This window comes from Papio anubis, chromosome 9, assembly GCF_008728515.1.
Source record: "Papio anubis isolate 15944 chromosome 9, Panubis1.0, whole genome shotgun sequence".
Classification (NCBI taxonomy): domain Eukaryota; kingdom Metazoa; phylum Chordata; class Mammalia; order Primates; family Cercopithecidae; genus Papio; species Papio anubis.
Genome location: NC_044984.1, coordinates 40,752,666 through 40,767,108, shown reverse-complemented (window position 1 = coordinate 40,767,108; position 14,443 = coordinate 40,752,666). Strand labels below are relative to the sequence as shown.

The following is a 14,443-nucleotide window of genomic DNA, read 5'->3' as shown; positions in this document are numbered from 1 at the left end:
AATAAAACAAGAGTAAAAAATGAGACTGAATAATAGAGTTGGGCATCTTTTCATGTTTTTTGGGGCCATTTCAGTTTTATGTAGTTTTCATATATACATACCATCACATACCCAAGAGTGGATAAAATTAAATATTTTAATCACAATACCAAATGTTGGCAAGTACATGCAGCAACTGAGACTCTCATACATTTCTATAGAGTGTCAACTGATAAAATCATTTTGGAATTGGTTGGCATCATGTAGTAAAGTTTTAACATCTTATGAGTCACCAATCCTTCGAAAACACTCAACAGAAATATGTCCATATATGGCCAAAAAAAATATGGTTTAGAATGTTCATAGCAGCATTACTCTTAACGGCCCCAAACTGGAAATAACCCATTTGCCCATCGAAAGTAAAGAAAAAAAATACAATAATATGAATAAAATACTATGAATCAATCTCAAAAATATAATGCTGAAAATAATATTGTATGATTTCACTTATAGAAAGTTCAAAATCAGACAAAATGAACCCTCTGGTGTCACAGATCAGGATAGTGGTCCCTTACAGAGAGGAGGATGGAGTAAAGATTGGAGGGAAAATGAAAGATTTCAACTGATGTTGCTCTATTTCTTAACTTGGACAGATAGTTACATGAGTGGTTCACTTTGTGATAATTCATTAAACTTTTCACTTCTGTTTTATATAATCTTTATGATTTTCTTTAAAATTTTATTTAACAACTTTTAAAATAAAGTATGAAATTTCTAAGATCTTTCTGGAAAAGAAAAATTAGTTGTACAAAAATTGATTTAAAAATTTACAAAACACTTTGGGAGACTGAGGCGGGCGGATCACGAGGTCAGGAGTTCGAGACCAGCCTGGCCAACATCGTGAAACCCTGTCTCTACTAAAAATACAAAAAATTAGCTGGGTGTGGTGGCAGGAGCCTGTAATCCCAGCTACTTGGGAGGCCAGGGCAGGAGAATCGCTTGAACCCGAGAGGCAGAGGTTGCAGTGACCAAGACTGCATCACTGCACTCCAGCGTGGGCAATAGATCGAGACTCCATCTCAAAAAAAAAAAAAAAAAAAAAAAATTACAAAATAAAAATAACTTTACAAAGTACAATCAGTTTTTCCCCACAATCAAGAAAATTTTAAGAAAGAAAAAAGACTTCAGTTTCAAAAAGTTAACAAAATCATAATATTTTTCAAAGTGATAGTTACATGTTAAAAAGCATTCTTTTATTTGAATATTGCATGGATAAAACTAGAAAGAATAAACTGAAATCACTAGGATGGAAAGTAACTAATAATTCCCTTTTTGATGTAAATGTTTAATTTTGTGAGGTTTTAAAAAATTAAGCACTCACTTTGTTTTGATACAAAACAAAATATGCCTATTTTGTTTTTCTATAAAATGATATTCTCTCAACTTCTATATTCACAGGTTATTTTTTGCAGTGAGCCAAGATCGCGCCACTGCACTCCAGCTTGGGCTACAGAGGGAGACTCTGTCTCAAAAATAAAATAAAACAAAACAAAATAAAATAATTAAGGAAATTTCCAAAAAATAGATTAAACAGAGAGAAAACAGAAAGCTAAAAAAGAAAAAAGAAAAAGAAACATACCAGAAAAGTTCCCATTACTGAAGGATATAAATATCCAGACTGAAAGGACCCACCAAAACGAAATAATAACTTCAATTAAAACAACAAAACACCCCCTGAAGACACATCATCATCATGAAACCTTAGAATATTCAGAAATAAAGAGACCACAACAGTTTCTAGAGGGAGGAAAACAGATCACATACAAAGAAATGGGAACCAGAATATCACTAGTCTTCTCAACAGCAAAGCTGGTGCTAGAATACACCAGAGCAATATCCTCAGATTTTTAAAGAAAAATGACTTTTCAATCTAGAACGTGATGTACAGCCAACAACTATCAAGAGTAAGGGTAGACTACAGACATTTTTAGGCATGGAGTGTCTTAAATTATTGAAAGGATATGCTTTTACATGAAGACAGTAAAACAAGAAAAGAAAATAAATGGGTTTCAACGAAAAGGGATTCAACATGGAGACAATTCCTGAGAAGAGCTGTGTACCAGGTCCAGAGAGCAACCTGTCTAGACTGCGGAAGGGCAGTTTGCAAGGAAAAAAAAATTCTAAAAATGAAAATCTGATAGAAGTTTAACAACTGTGTGTGGACAGCTTATTGATATGCTTGAAAGATATTGATTAAAATACATGGTAAAATCATACTAGGCCCATAAAAAGCCAAGCAAAAGGCATGGCACTCATGGTTTTTATGGGCGTAATACAAAGAGACAAAAAGGCTGGGTGTGGTGGCTCACGCCTGTAAGCCCAGCACATTGGGAGGCCAAGGTGGGTGGATCACTTGAGGTCAGGAATTCAAGACCAGCCTGGCCAACACGGTGAAACCCCATCTCTACTAGAAAATAAAGTGTAGGCATGGTGAGTGGGCATCCTGTAGTCCAGCTACTCAGGAGGGGTGAGACAGGAGGAGATCCGCCTGAACCACAGGGGAGGCAGAAGAGGTTACAATGAGCTGAGATCGGCGCTGGCACTCAGCCTGGGTGACAGAGCTGAGACCTGTCTCAAAATAAAAATAAAAAAAGAGAAAACATGGTATAACGCGAAACTCGGCTTGTCAAAACAGTCAACAACATCAGTTTAAGTTTAATCAACGACTGTGATGGAACAATAATATGATGAGGAAAAAGGAAAGTGGGAAGAAGAGAGGTTTAAGACTATCCAATTTCTTAAAAGGGAAGTCAATAAATGTATAAATTTAAGCTAAGTTTAGAATAGTAGGCGGTGTGATGGCTCAAGCCTGTAATCAGCACTGGGAGGCCAGCGGCCGAGTGGATCACGAGGTCAGGAGATCAGACCATCCTGGCTAACATGGTGAAACCCGTCTCTACTAAAATACAAAAACTAGCCCGAGGCGTGGTGGCGAGGCGCCTGTAGTCCCAGCTACTCGGGAGGCTGCTTGAGGCCCGGGAGAATGCGTGAACCGGAGTGGAGCTTGCAGTGAGCGGTCAGCCACTGCCTCCAGCCTGGGGCGACAAATGAGACCTCCCTCTCAAAAAAAAAAAAAAAAAAAAAGAAATAAGTAACACAGACATATTCTTTTGAAATATGAAAGCAATTGCATTAGCTCAAATTGTTGCAGGATCCCCCCTTGGAGGTGGGTAGTGGGGGCAAAGTAGGGAACTATTTGGTTTTACAAAGTAGGGAACTATTTGGTTTTATATATATACATATATATATATACACACTTTTTTTTTTTTTGAGATGAGTCGTGCTCTGTAAGCCCAGCTGGAGAATGTCAGTGGGATCTCGGAGTTCACTCTTAGCTCCGCTCCCAGGTTCCGCCATTCTGCTCAGCTCCTGGTAGCTGGACTGGGCCCTGCCCTGCGTCAACTAATTTTTGTATTTTTAGTAAAGCAGTTCCTCATGATATCAGAGATGGTCTCCCTCTGACTTCCTCATGTTAACCTGCCTTGGCCTCCCAAAGTGCTGGGATTACAGGCATGAGCCACTGCGCCCAGCCTGGTTATAACTTTTATAGCACTTACTACTTCTTTTTTTTTTTTTTTTTTTTTTGAGACAGAGTCTTGCTCTGTTGCCAGGCTGGAGTGCAGTGGCGTGATCTTGGCTCACTGCAACCTCTGCCTTCCAGGTTCAAGTGATTCTCCTGCCTCAGCCTCCTGAGTAGCTGGGACTACAGGCATGTGCCACCAGGCCCAGCTAATTTTTGTATTTTTAGTAGAGATGGGGTTTCACCACGTTGGCCAGGATGATCTCAATATCTTGACCTCGTGATTCAACTGCCTCAGCCTCCTAAAGTACTGGGATTACAGGCGTGAGCCACCACGCCCTGCCTTGATTTTTTAAAATTTATTTTTTCTAACACCTTCATTGATGTATAATTCACACACTATACAATCTATTTATTTATTTGAGATGCAATCTTGCTCTGTCACACAGGCTGGAGTACAGTGGCACAATCTCAGCTCACGGCAACATCCGCCTCCTGGGTTCAAGGGATTCTCCTGCCTCAGCCTGAGTGGCTGGAATTACAGGCGTGCGCCACCACGCCCAGCTAATTTTTGTATTTTTTAGCAGAGGTGGGGTTTTGCTATGTTGGCCAGGCTGGTCTCAAACTCCTGACCTCAGATAATCCACCCGCCTCGGCCTCCCAAAGTGCTGGGATTACAGGCGTGAGCCACCGCGTCTGGCTCAATCCACCCATTTAAACAAAAATTCACTCGTTTTTAGTATATTCAGGGAATTGTGCAACCGTCACCACAATCAATTCTAGAATATTTTCATCATCTTTAAAAGAAACCCAATACCCATTAGCAGTCACTTCCAATTTTCCCAAATCCTTCCTTTGTTGTGTTTTAGTTTTTTTCCATTGTGGTAAAACATACATAACATAAAACATACTATTTTAACCACCTCAGTGGCATTAAGTACATTCATACTGTTGTACAACCATCACCACTATCTATCTCCACAACTTTTTCATCATCTCATAATGGAACTCTCTACCCACTTAACAGTAACTCTCCATTCCTGAACTCCCCCCAGCCCCTGGTAACCACTGTTCTACTTTCTGTCTCTATGCATTTGACTCTTCTAGGTATCTCGTAAGTGAAATCATACCATATATTTGTCCTTTTGTGTCATGCTAATTTCACTTAGCATGATGTCCTCAAAGTTTATTCATATGTAGCATATGTCACAGAATTTTTTTCCTTTGTAGGCCGGGCTCAGTAGCTCAAGCCTGTGATCCTAGCACTTTGGGGGGCAGAGGCAGGTGGATTGCTTGAGCCCAGCAGTTCAAGACAAGCCTGGGCAACATGGTGAGACCTCATCTCTAGTAAAAATACAAAAACTGAGGTAGGAGGATCACCTGAGCCCGGAGAGGTCAAGACTGCAGTGAGCCATGATCCCACCACTACACTCCAGCCTGGGCAACAAAGTGAGACCCCGTCTCAAAGATTAAAAAAAACTCAAAACTCATAGAACTGTACACTAAAAAGGGTGAACTTTACTATATGCAAATTAAAAGTTTTTTCCTTTGTAACACTGAATAATATCCCATTGTATGTACATGCCACATTTTGTCTATCATCGATAGACACTTAGGTTGCCTCCATACCAATTTTTGGCTGTTGTAAATAATAGCCATGAATATTGGTGTATATATATCTGTTCAATTCCCTGCCTTCAATTCATTTGTGAATATACTCAGAAGTGGGACTGCTGAACGAAACAGATAATTCTGTTTGTTTTTTTAAGGAACTGCCTTACTGTTTTCCACAGCAGCTAGGCATTCTCCATATATTCTGGATATTAGTTTCTTCTCAGACAGGTGACTTGCAATTATTTTGTCTAATTCTATGGGTTGCCTTTTTATTCTGTTGATAGTGTCCTTTGATGTACAAGTTTTAAATTCTGATGAAGTCTAGTTTGTCTGGTTTTCCTTTTATTGCCTGTGTCTTTGGTGTCATATCCCAAGAAATCACTGCCAAATCCAATATTATAAAGCTTTTGCCCTATGTTTTCTTCTAAGAGTTTTATAGTTTTAGCTCTTATATTTAGGTTTTATATATGGTACAGGTTATGTATCCAACTTTTTTGATGTATATATCCAGTTGTTCAAATGCCATTTGTTGAAAAGACTGTCTTTTCCTCATTGAATGAAGAATTGGCACACTTATGGAAAATAATTTGACCAAATATGTGAGGGCTTACTTTTGGGCCCTCTCTTCTATTCCATTGGTCTCTATGGCTGTCTTTATGCCAGTACCACGCTGTTTTGATTATGTTAGCTTTGTAGTAAATCAGAAGTGGGAGTCCTGCAACACTGTTCTTTCTCAAGATTATTTCTGCTATTCAGGGTCTCGTGAGATTATGTTTGAATTCTAGAACGAATTTTTCTTTTTTTGAGTAAGATTATCACCGTATTTATTTTCCTATAATTTTTCTATAGCTTCAACGTTTTCTCTTCAAAATCAAAAGAAAACTATCCCAAAATTTAGAACTGGATCATTTGGCCCTTTCTCTTCTTTATCTCCTCTCAGTTCAAAATGCTTGCGTCTCTTAATGGACAGCATCCTCTTGATCTGCTATTAGGCTCAACACATTCCAGCCTTAGCATAATCGTGGTTTTAGCCTTTGTATTAGTCTGTTTACACGCTGCTGACAAAGACATACCCAAGACTGGGCAATTTACAAAAGAAAGCGGTTTATTGGACTTACAGTTCCATATGGCTGGGGAGGCCTCACAATCAAGGCGGAAAGTGAAAAGTACGTCTCACATGGTGGCAGATGAGAGCTTTTGCAGGCAAACTCCCCTTTTTAAAGCCATCGGATCTCGTGAGACTTATTCACAATAATGAGAATAGCATAGGAAAGACCTGCCCCCATGATTCAATTACTTCCTGCCACGTCCCTCCCACCACATGTGGGAATTCAAGATGAGATTTAGGTGGGGACAGAGCCAAACCACATCAGCCTTCTTTTGAAAAACTGGCTTTGTCTGCCCAAAACAGCCACTCTGCTTCCAATCATAGGGCCTCTTTCCCTGGGCATACAGGGAATCCTTGCCCTTCTCATACGGTGTCACTTTTGTAAGGTTGATGCTTGCCACACTTCTTACACAAGGTTCTTTGGGTTTTAGGTACATTGACCATCTCTGCAGCAGAGCTGCCCTGTCTATATGATGAAAACAGGAAACTGCATCTACAACCCTCACCTTGTGTCACTCACACATAACTGGATTTTTCTATTTTTTCAAAAATCATTGGGATGCTGACAGGTTGCAACGAATCTGTAGAATGCTTTGGAAGTACTAACATCTCACTTAAATTTAAGTCTTCCAATTCATGAATATGAGAAATCTTTCCAGTTGTTTATATATTGTTTAATTTCTTTCAGTAATCTTTTGTAGTTTTCAGTGTACCAATCTTCTCCCTCTTTGGTTAAGACGATTCCTAAGTATTTTACTCTTTTTGATGCTATTGTAAGTGGAATTACTGGCCAGGTGCGGTGGCACACACCTGTAATCCCAGCACTTTAGGAGGCCAATGCAGTTGGGTCACTGGAGATCAGGAGTTCAAGACCAGCCTGGGCAACATGGTGAAACTCCATCTCTACTAAAAATACAAAAATTAGCCGGGTGTGGTTGTGGGTGCCTGTAATCCTAGCTAGTCAGGAAGCTGAGGCAGGAGAATCGCTTGAACCTGGGAGGTGGAAGTGGCAGTGAATCAAGATCATGCCACTGCACTCCAACCTGGGTGACAAGAGCAAAACTCTGTCTCAATAAACAAACAAATAAATAGATAAATGGAATTATTTTCTTAATTTCCTTTTTGTGTTGTTCATTAGAGAAACATACTATTTGATTTTTAAATAAGACCCTTGCATTACACATTAAATATACATATATCAAAAGAAGGCAAATATATTGCACTTTTCCAGAGCTCAAGCTTGATCAGAATGGAGATGAGATGCATTAAACATTTTATACTATTCAAATTATTAGATTCTGAATTTCAAATAAAAAGCTGCTGATATTTTTATACTGTTCAAGATATTCTACGATAAGAATGAGGGTAAATTTCCATATATCTTACTTGCTTTTTCTTTTTTTTGAGATGGAGTTGCCCAGGCTGTTACCCAGGCTGGAGTGTAGTGGCACAATCTCCGCTCACTGCAACCTTGGAGGCCTCCCAGGTTCAGGCAATTCTCCTGCCTCAGCCTCTCCAGTAGCTGGGATTACAGGCACATGCCACTATGCCCAGCTAATTTTTGTATTTTTTAATAGGGACAGAGTTTCACCATGTTGGCCAGGCTGGTTTTGAACTCCTGACCTTGTAATCCACCTGCCTCGGCCTCCCAAAATGCTGGGATTATAGTAAGCCACCGAGCCTGGCCATTTTTTCTTTAGTTTAAAAGATCACACTCTATATTACTTCTTTTTGTTCTTGAGACAGAGTTTCACCCTGTCACCCAGGCTGAAATGCAGTGGTGTGAGCACGACTCAATGCAACCTCTGCTTCCTGGGCTCAAGTGATCCTCCCACCTCAGCCTCCCTGGTAGCTAGGACCACAGGTGCACAACACCAAATCCAGCTAATTTTTAAAATTTTTTGTATAGATGGGGTTTCGTCATGTTGCCCAGGCTGATCTCGAATGCCTGGCTCAAGCAATCTATCTGCCTCAGCCTCCCAAAGTGCTGGGATTACAGGCATGAGCCACCACGTCTAGCCTCGCATTATTCCACTAGAGAACTATCAAGAGAGAATTATCTTTTGTAGCTGCCTGATTTTCTACACTCTCTCCACACATGTGGGTTCTGCCAGATTTTCTATCAGTATTCTTGCTTAGGTAAAACTCTCCATCAGTGGAGATGTTCAACAGAAGTTCTATACTGGGGATTTCAACCTGGATTGGGCGAGTGAATAGAAATATTTAATGGATTGTCTTAATTCATATGACTCTACTATTCTAACGTCATAGGACCTGAAGATGCCAGAAAATACTTGAAAGGTTTAGAGATAAATAAAACAACAAAATCAACAAAACAAAACCAGTGAAATGAAAACTTTTGGCTCAACATTTTATTAGCTCTAGACAAAGAAGCTTTGCCTAGAATGTACAATTTCAATGCGAAGAAAAGGCCCTTAAAAAAATTACAAAGTTGTTTCTAGTATTCCAATTTTCTACACAAATTCCAGATCAGGCCGGGAATGGTGGCTGATGCCTGTAATCCCAGCACTTTGGGAGGCCAAGGCGGGTGGATCACCTGAGGTCAGGAGTTCGAGACCAGCCTGGCCAACATGGTGAAACCCTGTCTCTACTAAAAATACAAAAAAAAAAAAAAAATTAGTTGGGCATGGTGGCAGTTGCCCGTAATCCTAGCTACTCAGGAGGCTGAGGCAGGAGAATCGCTTGAAACTGTGAGATGCAGTTGCAGTGAGCCGAGACCACGCCATTGCACCCTAGCCTGGGCAACAGAGCGAGACTCTGTCTCAAAAAAAAAAAAAAAAGAGGCCGGGCACAGTGGCTCACACCTATAATCCCAGCACTTTGAGAGGCTACGGTGGGTGGATCACTTGAGGTCAGAAGTTTGGACCAGTCTGGCCAACATGGTGACACTCTGTCTCTCTTAAAAATACAAAAATTAGCCGGGTGTGGTGGCGAGCGCCTGTAGTCCCAGGTACTCGAGAGGCTGAAGCAGGAGAATCGCTCAAACCTACAGGCAGAGGCTGCAGGCAGCCGAGATTGTGCCACTGCACTCCAGCCTGGGCAATAGAGCGAGACTCTGTCTCAAAAAACAAACAAACAAAATAAAACAAACAATACAACAACAACAAAACACACACAAATTCCAGATCAGAACTCTAGGAGAATGAATTTCCCACCACCTGTCTATCAATCAAATACTTACTGAATGACTATCATATTGCTAACACTATGCTAGACACTAAAGATACAAAGTTCAAAATACTGAATCCCTACCTTCAAAGAGCTCATCATCTAAGGTGGTAACATGCAACACATGGGGCAGTAGGGAATATGTACTGTGCTCCAGGTCAGGGTTAAGGTAGTAAGGAAGATGTCAGGAAAGGAAGCAGTAATCACTGAGTTGAATCTTAAAGGATGAATAGGAGGTAGAGATTATAATGTGTTGGGCACTGTGCTAAGTGTTCAAGATACAAAGATTAATCAGAGGAAGTCTCTGCACATAGTTCTGTAAGGGAAAAAGCCGCATAAAAAAACATTTTCAAAACAATGAGATTAAAAGTTTTAAGATAGACATGTTGTAAAAATAGAGGAGAACAAGCTCAGTAGGGAAGGGGAATAGAGCAAAGGAAAGGCTATACAAAGAAACTCATGTCTGAGCTGAATCATGAAGGGTAAGCAGATATTCAATAGGTGGGCAACGCAGGGAGGAGGGCATTCTAGGCAGGGAGAATAGTATGAGCATTGGAACAAAGGTACAAAGTGTGACTTGAAAGAGCCCAGTGTGATTAGGAACTTGCATGTGGCTTAGTTTCACTGAAATGTAGGCTATGAAACAAAAAAGGGGTTAGGAGGGAAATAAAGTAAGAAAAGTAAAAAGAAATGTTATGAACTAAATCATGAAGATACTAGAATTCTCGTATGGTTATTAAACCTTTACATTTCTTTTTTTTTCCTAAAAAAACTTGGCTCAAGTGTGAAAAATTTTCTTGTTCATTTATACTTGATTAAATAAATATAGTAACATTTGCCATTACAGATAACTTTTTCAACTTTAGCTTTAAATGCTATTCACCTTCCACTTAGCGAAATCTTAAAACAATATAGTCAAATTCATTTTCTTTTTATAATTGATACCACTATTTTTATGCTTAGAAAATTCAGTTTAAAGGTCATTGTAAAGAATATCATAAAAGACCTAAAACAAGGTAAAATAGGGGTGTAGGGAAGAACTAACATGGATTCAAAATACATTAAGGAGATGGAACTAATATGTGAAAGGGAGAGCCTGAGATAGAAAGTGACTATCAGGAACACAAGATGCATCTGAGGACAGCTTCTCAGAGAGGCAGCCCAAGAGTGGTCAGTTGAAGATGCAGGAGGAATTCCAGAAAAGTAACTAAGGAAGACAAGGTATCGACAAAATATTCTATATTTGCTCTCTCAAGAATTAATGAGTTATCCCTCCTGGTTTCTGTACATCTACAAAATCCTGGGTTTTCTTTTGCTTAAGTCCATTGGAAAGTTTAAAACTTCAGAGTATTATACATATACCTTAACATTATTTATGACATTGATGGGTACATGAAAATGACAAGTGTCAAACTGAATTTCATTTGGACTCCACGTGATTCAAATCATCAATTCCTTTGTTTTCCCCAATAAACTCCTAAGTTTCCTCTTTAGTAGAGCTACTTTTTGTTCTAAATTCTATGGCCAGTAAGACAAATTAACTTAATAAAACAACTTAAAGGACCATTTTTTGGTTGTTTTAACTTCTATTTATTTTTGACTTTTAAGAGCTCATCATGGCCTGACCTAGGCATAAACTTTTGGATGTATTTGCAAAACTGATGAGAAAAACAATGAAGAAAATACAGTTATCTAATTTTATTAACTTATATGTAAAAATAAAATAAACTAAATTCACTTTGGCTACAGAAAACATATTACTCACCTGCGACCACATTCTGAGTATTTACCAATATTTTTTAATATTAAGGCAGCTGTTAGTCGGATGTGTTTAGTTATTGGTCCCTCTTTTTCATCCTTAAAAAGAAAGGAAAAAAAGAAAGAATAAAGATCTAAATCACACAGGACTCAGACTTTTACAGATAAGGGTTTCAAGGCATGCTTACTGTAAAATCTCGAAAGACAAGGTTTCTTGATCCTCTCCTCAGAGCCATAAGTGCAGCACTGGGATGATTCACAATGGCCTTCTGTGCTCTAGGAGTTGAGCTTGTGCCCCCTATAGCTGGCTGCCTAAATTGATCAGAGAGAGCGAGAGAGTGAGTTAACATGATACTGCAGACAGACTGACAACTATGACCATCCTGCCAATCTCTTTAAGCTGGTTATTTAAAAATTGTGTTTACAGGGTGACTAAAGGTCCAATGGGCCAGCATTAACGTTTATGCTCTGTGACAGCTTAGGCAAAGGGGCTCTTAGTATCAAGGTGAAGTTTCAAGTCTTTTATTTTCCAATCTATCAATTTTAAAGCAAAGAGATGTTCCATCTTTAAAGTTACCATACTGGGTAAGTATGCAATCAAGACAAATTCAACATAACGTCATAGTTACAGCCTTCTCATCTTTGAATATAATGTGAAGATTTTAACAAAGAAGAAAAGTCTACAATTTTTGCTACAAATTATTTCCAAATGTTACCTAAGAGTAAAGTAATAATACTACCTAAGAATGTACTGATACTGGTCATCCAGGAAAACACGGTATGATAACATGGATTTATGCTAAATACCACATTTCAAACTATTACTTACATAACTTAAATTTCATCATTATTTCATAATTTCAATCAATCCTTTCACTACAGTTCTGTTATTTATGAAATATACAGAATGGAAGAACTGTAGAGATGATTTTATGTAAAATATGATTCAAACTACTGTATATTTCTTTGGCCAAGCAGATAAAATGCATCATTATCTGTGTGCTCTGGTGAGATAGCAATGGAGATGCTGACTTATCATATATGAGGAAACACTGTTTCTGACACTGTAACTGGCTGCATGACTTTCAATATTTCTTTTCACATTTGAAAAGCAGGGGTATTTCTGATACATTTTTACTAATTCTGAATATTAAATTATTTTAAGCTAATGCTGAATATTAAATGAGACAACCTGAAAACGATCTTTAAACTGTAAACCAGTGTTATGTATGTTTATATGTGTATGTGTATATATATATTTGATAATGGCAAGATATGAAATCTCTTTGCCATTATCAAATAGATGATTACTCTCTTATAGGAAAAGGAACCATACACAGTACTTTTAGTTTACAAAGTATTTCTCATATACCATCTGTCATTACTTCCAATGACTGACTAGTCTACAAAACAGAATCAGTGTTAGAGCTCAAAGGTAACTTACAGACCACATTGTCCAGCCAAACGGAAAAGTGATGCCAAGAGAATCTAAGCAATTTGAACAGGGTCACATTGCTGGTTTGTGGCAGAGCTGGACTAGAACCCAGGTTTCTGGTCTCCTAATATGCTAAGTTGCATTTCATTGTTCTTGTGTTTTGCCTAGTTTCTTTTTGTATGTACAATAGGAAGTAAACTCATTTTCCTTACTTGGTAGAAGACTTCTGACTTCCTGCTTGTCCTGGTTCATCTTGTTTTAATCCTGCAAGTAGGGCATCCTTTGAACAGTGCTTATCCTTATTGAGAAAGAGGAAGCAACAGAATGCATATCAAAATCTTTAATGCAAATGAGTTACTGATCAAATAATATTTAAAAAGTGTACCTGCAAGTGGGTAATAAAAGAAAATCGCTGTCGCTGAAAAGGCTCACAACCTTCCCAAAGACACTGCCCTGGATATACATCTTTTCCTCCATGTTCAGTTGCTGCATGGTAGAAAACCTGTGAGGGTGTCTGAAACCACCTATAAAAAATAATAGTAGTAGACACTTGGATGTATTCAAGTATATTTTGAAACTATTTCAAAAATTTCTCTACTTATATTTCTAAGTAGAATCATCAGTTGTACTGAACACTTTTGGTAATTTGTTTTAACATCCCTTATTCCTAATTCCCTACCTTCAATGAAGGCTGACTAAAAATCTCTTAAAAGTGAATAAAATATCATTTAAAAACACCATAGAACATTATCTTATAAACAAATATCATATTCTATTGTACTTTTATAAATTGCTCATTTACTAGATTTCATATTAGATATAATAACTCAAGCATATCCAATCCAACAGTTCAAATTCTGTAAGTTTTAGTAAGTCTGCCTTTTAAGTTCACATTTATATGTCTGTCCACGTTGTTAAGTACCATCTCTCACTCCTCCAGCACATATCCTATGATGTCTGAGTGGGCAGGTGGCAAAGCACACAAAACTGAAGGAAGTCAGATTTTATTGTCCTTTATTAGACAATATGGAATTGAGAGAGAACAGTGGAATCTAGACAGCAAAGAATGTATTAAAAGGCTTCAATTACTAATGAATAACTCAAATATTTGTGCAATCAATATATATATATATTTTTTTGAGATGGAGTTTCGCTCTGTCGCCAGGCTGGAGTGCAGTGGTGCGATCTTGGCTCACTGCAACCTCCGCCTCCCGGGTTCAAGCGATTCTTCTGCCTCAGCCTTCCAAGTACCTGGGACTACAGGCACACGCCACCACGCCCAGCTAATTTTTGTATTTTTAGTAGAGACGGGGTTTCACTATGTTGGCCAGGCTGGTCTCGAACTCCTGACCTCATGATCCACCCGCCTCGGCCTCCCAAAGTGCCGGGATTACAGGTGTGAGCCACAGCACCCAGCCACAATGAATATCTTTAAGATCTAAAGCAAAGATCTCTTAGGATTTGACTTTTTATGGCTGTCATATAAACATATATATATTTGAACCAGTTTTTAATGTGTAACAAATATCCAGTATCCCAAATTATTCTTCCTTTAGGAATGACTAATATTTTAAAATAAAATTTAATCAGAAGTTAATTAAATACTAAATTATATAACACAGTGTCAGAAAGAGTAAGTTATATATTTAATTTCCATCACATGTATCTATATAAATACCTACAAATGTGAGGCTAAAATCAGTAAACACATTTTAAATTTCAGAACTTTGTTTACTTCTCAGAACTCACAATGCTATTTCATTAATATGAAATATGACTT

General features: G+C 38.3%; 1 protein-coding gene across 2 annotated transcripts in view; it reads right to left on the bottom strand.

Moving 5' to 3' along the window:
• ARID2 (AT-rich interaction domain 2) overlaps window positions 1–14,443 on the bottom strand; it is a 223,102-nt gene that overhangs the window by 38,725 nt on the left and 169,934 nt on the right. For both annotated transcript variants that reach the window (XR_004176049.1, XM_031650430.1), the window contains exons 17-20: window positions 13,049–13,187; window positions 12,876–12,961; window positions 11,417–11,540; window positions 11,236–11,327 (exon numbers count right to left, since the gene is read on the bottom strand). Coding sequence is in view for 1 of the 2 variants with exons in the window: in XM_031650430.1 (XP_031506290.1) it covers window positions 11,236–11,327; window positions 11,417–11,540; window positions 12,876–12,961; window positions 13,049–13,187 (441 nt within the window). In the remaining variant the exon portion in view is untranslated. The remainder of the gene's footprint in view (window positions 1–11,235; window positions 11,328–11,416; window positions 11,541–12,875; window positions 12,962–13,048; window positions 13,188–14,443) is intronic.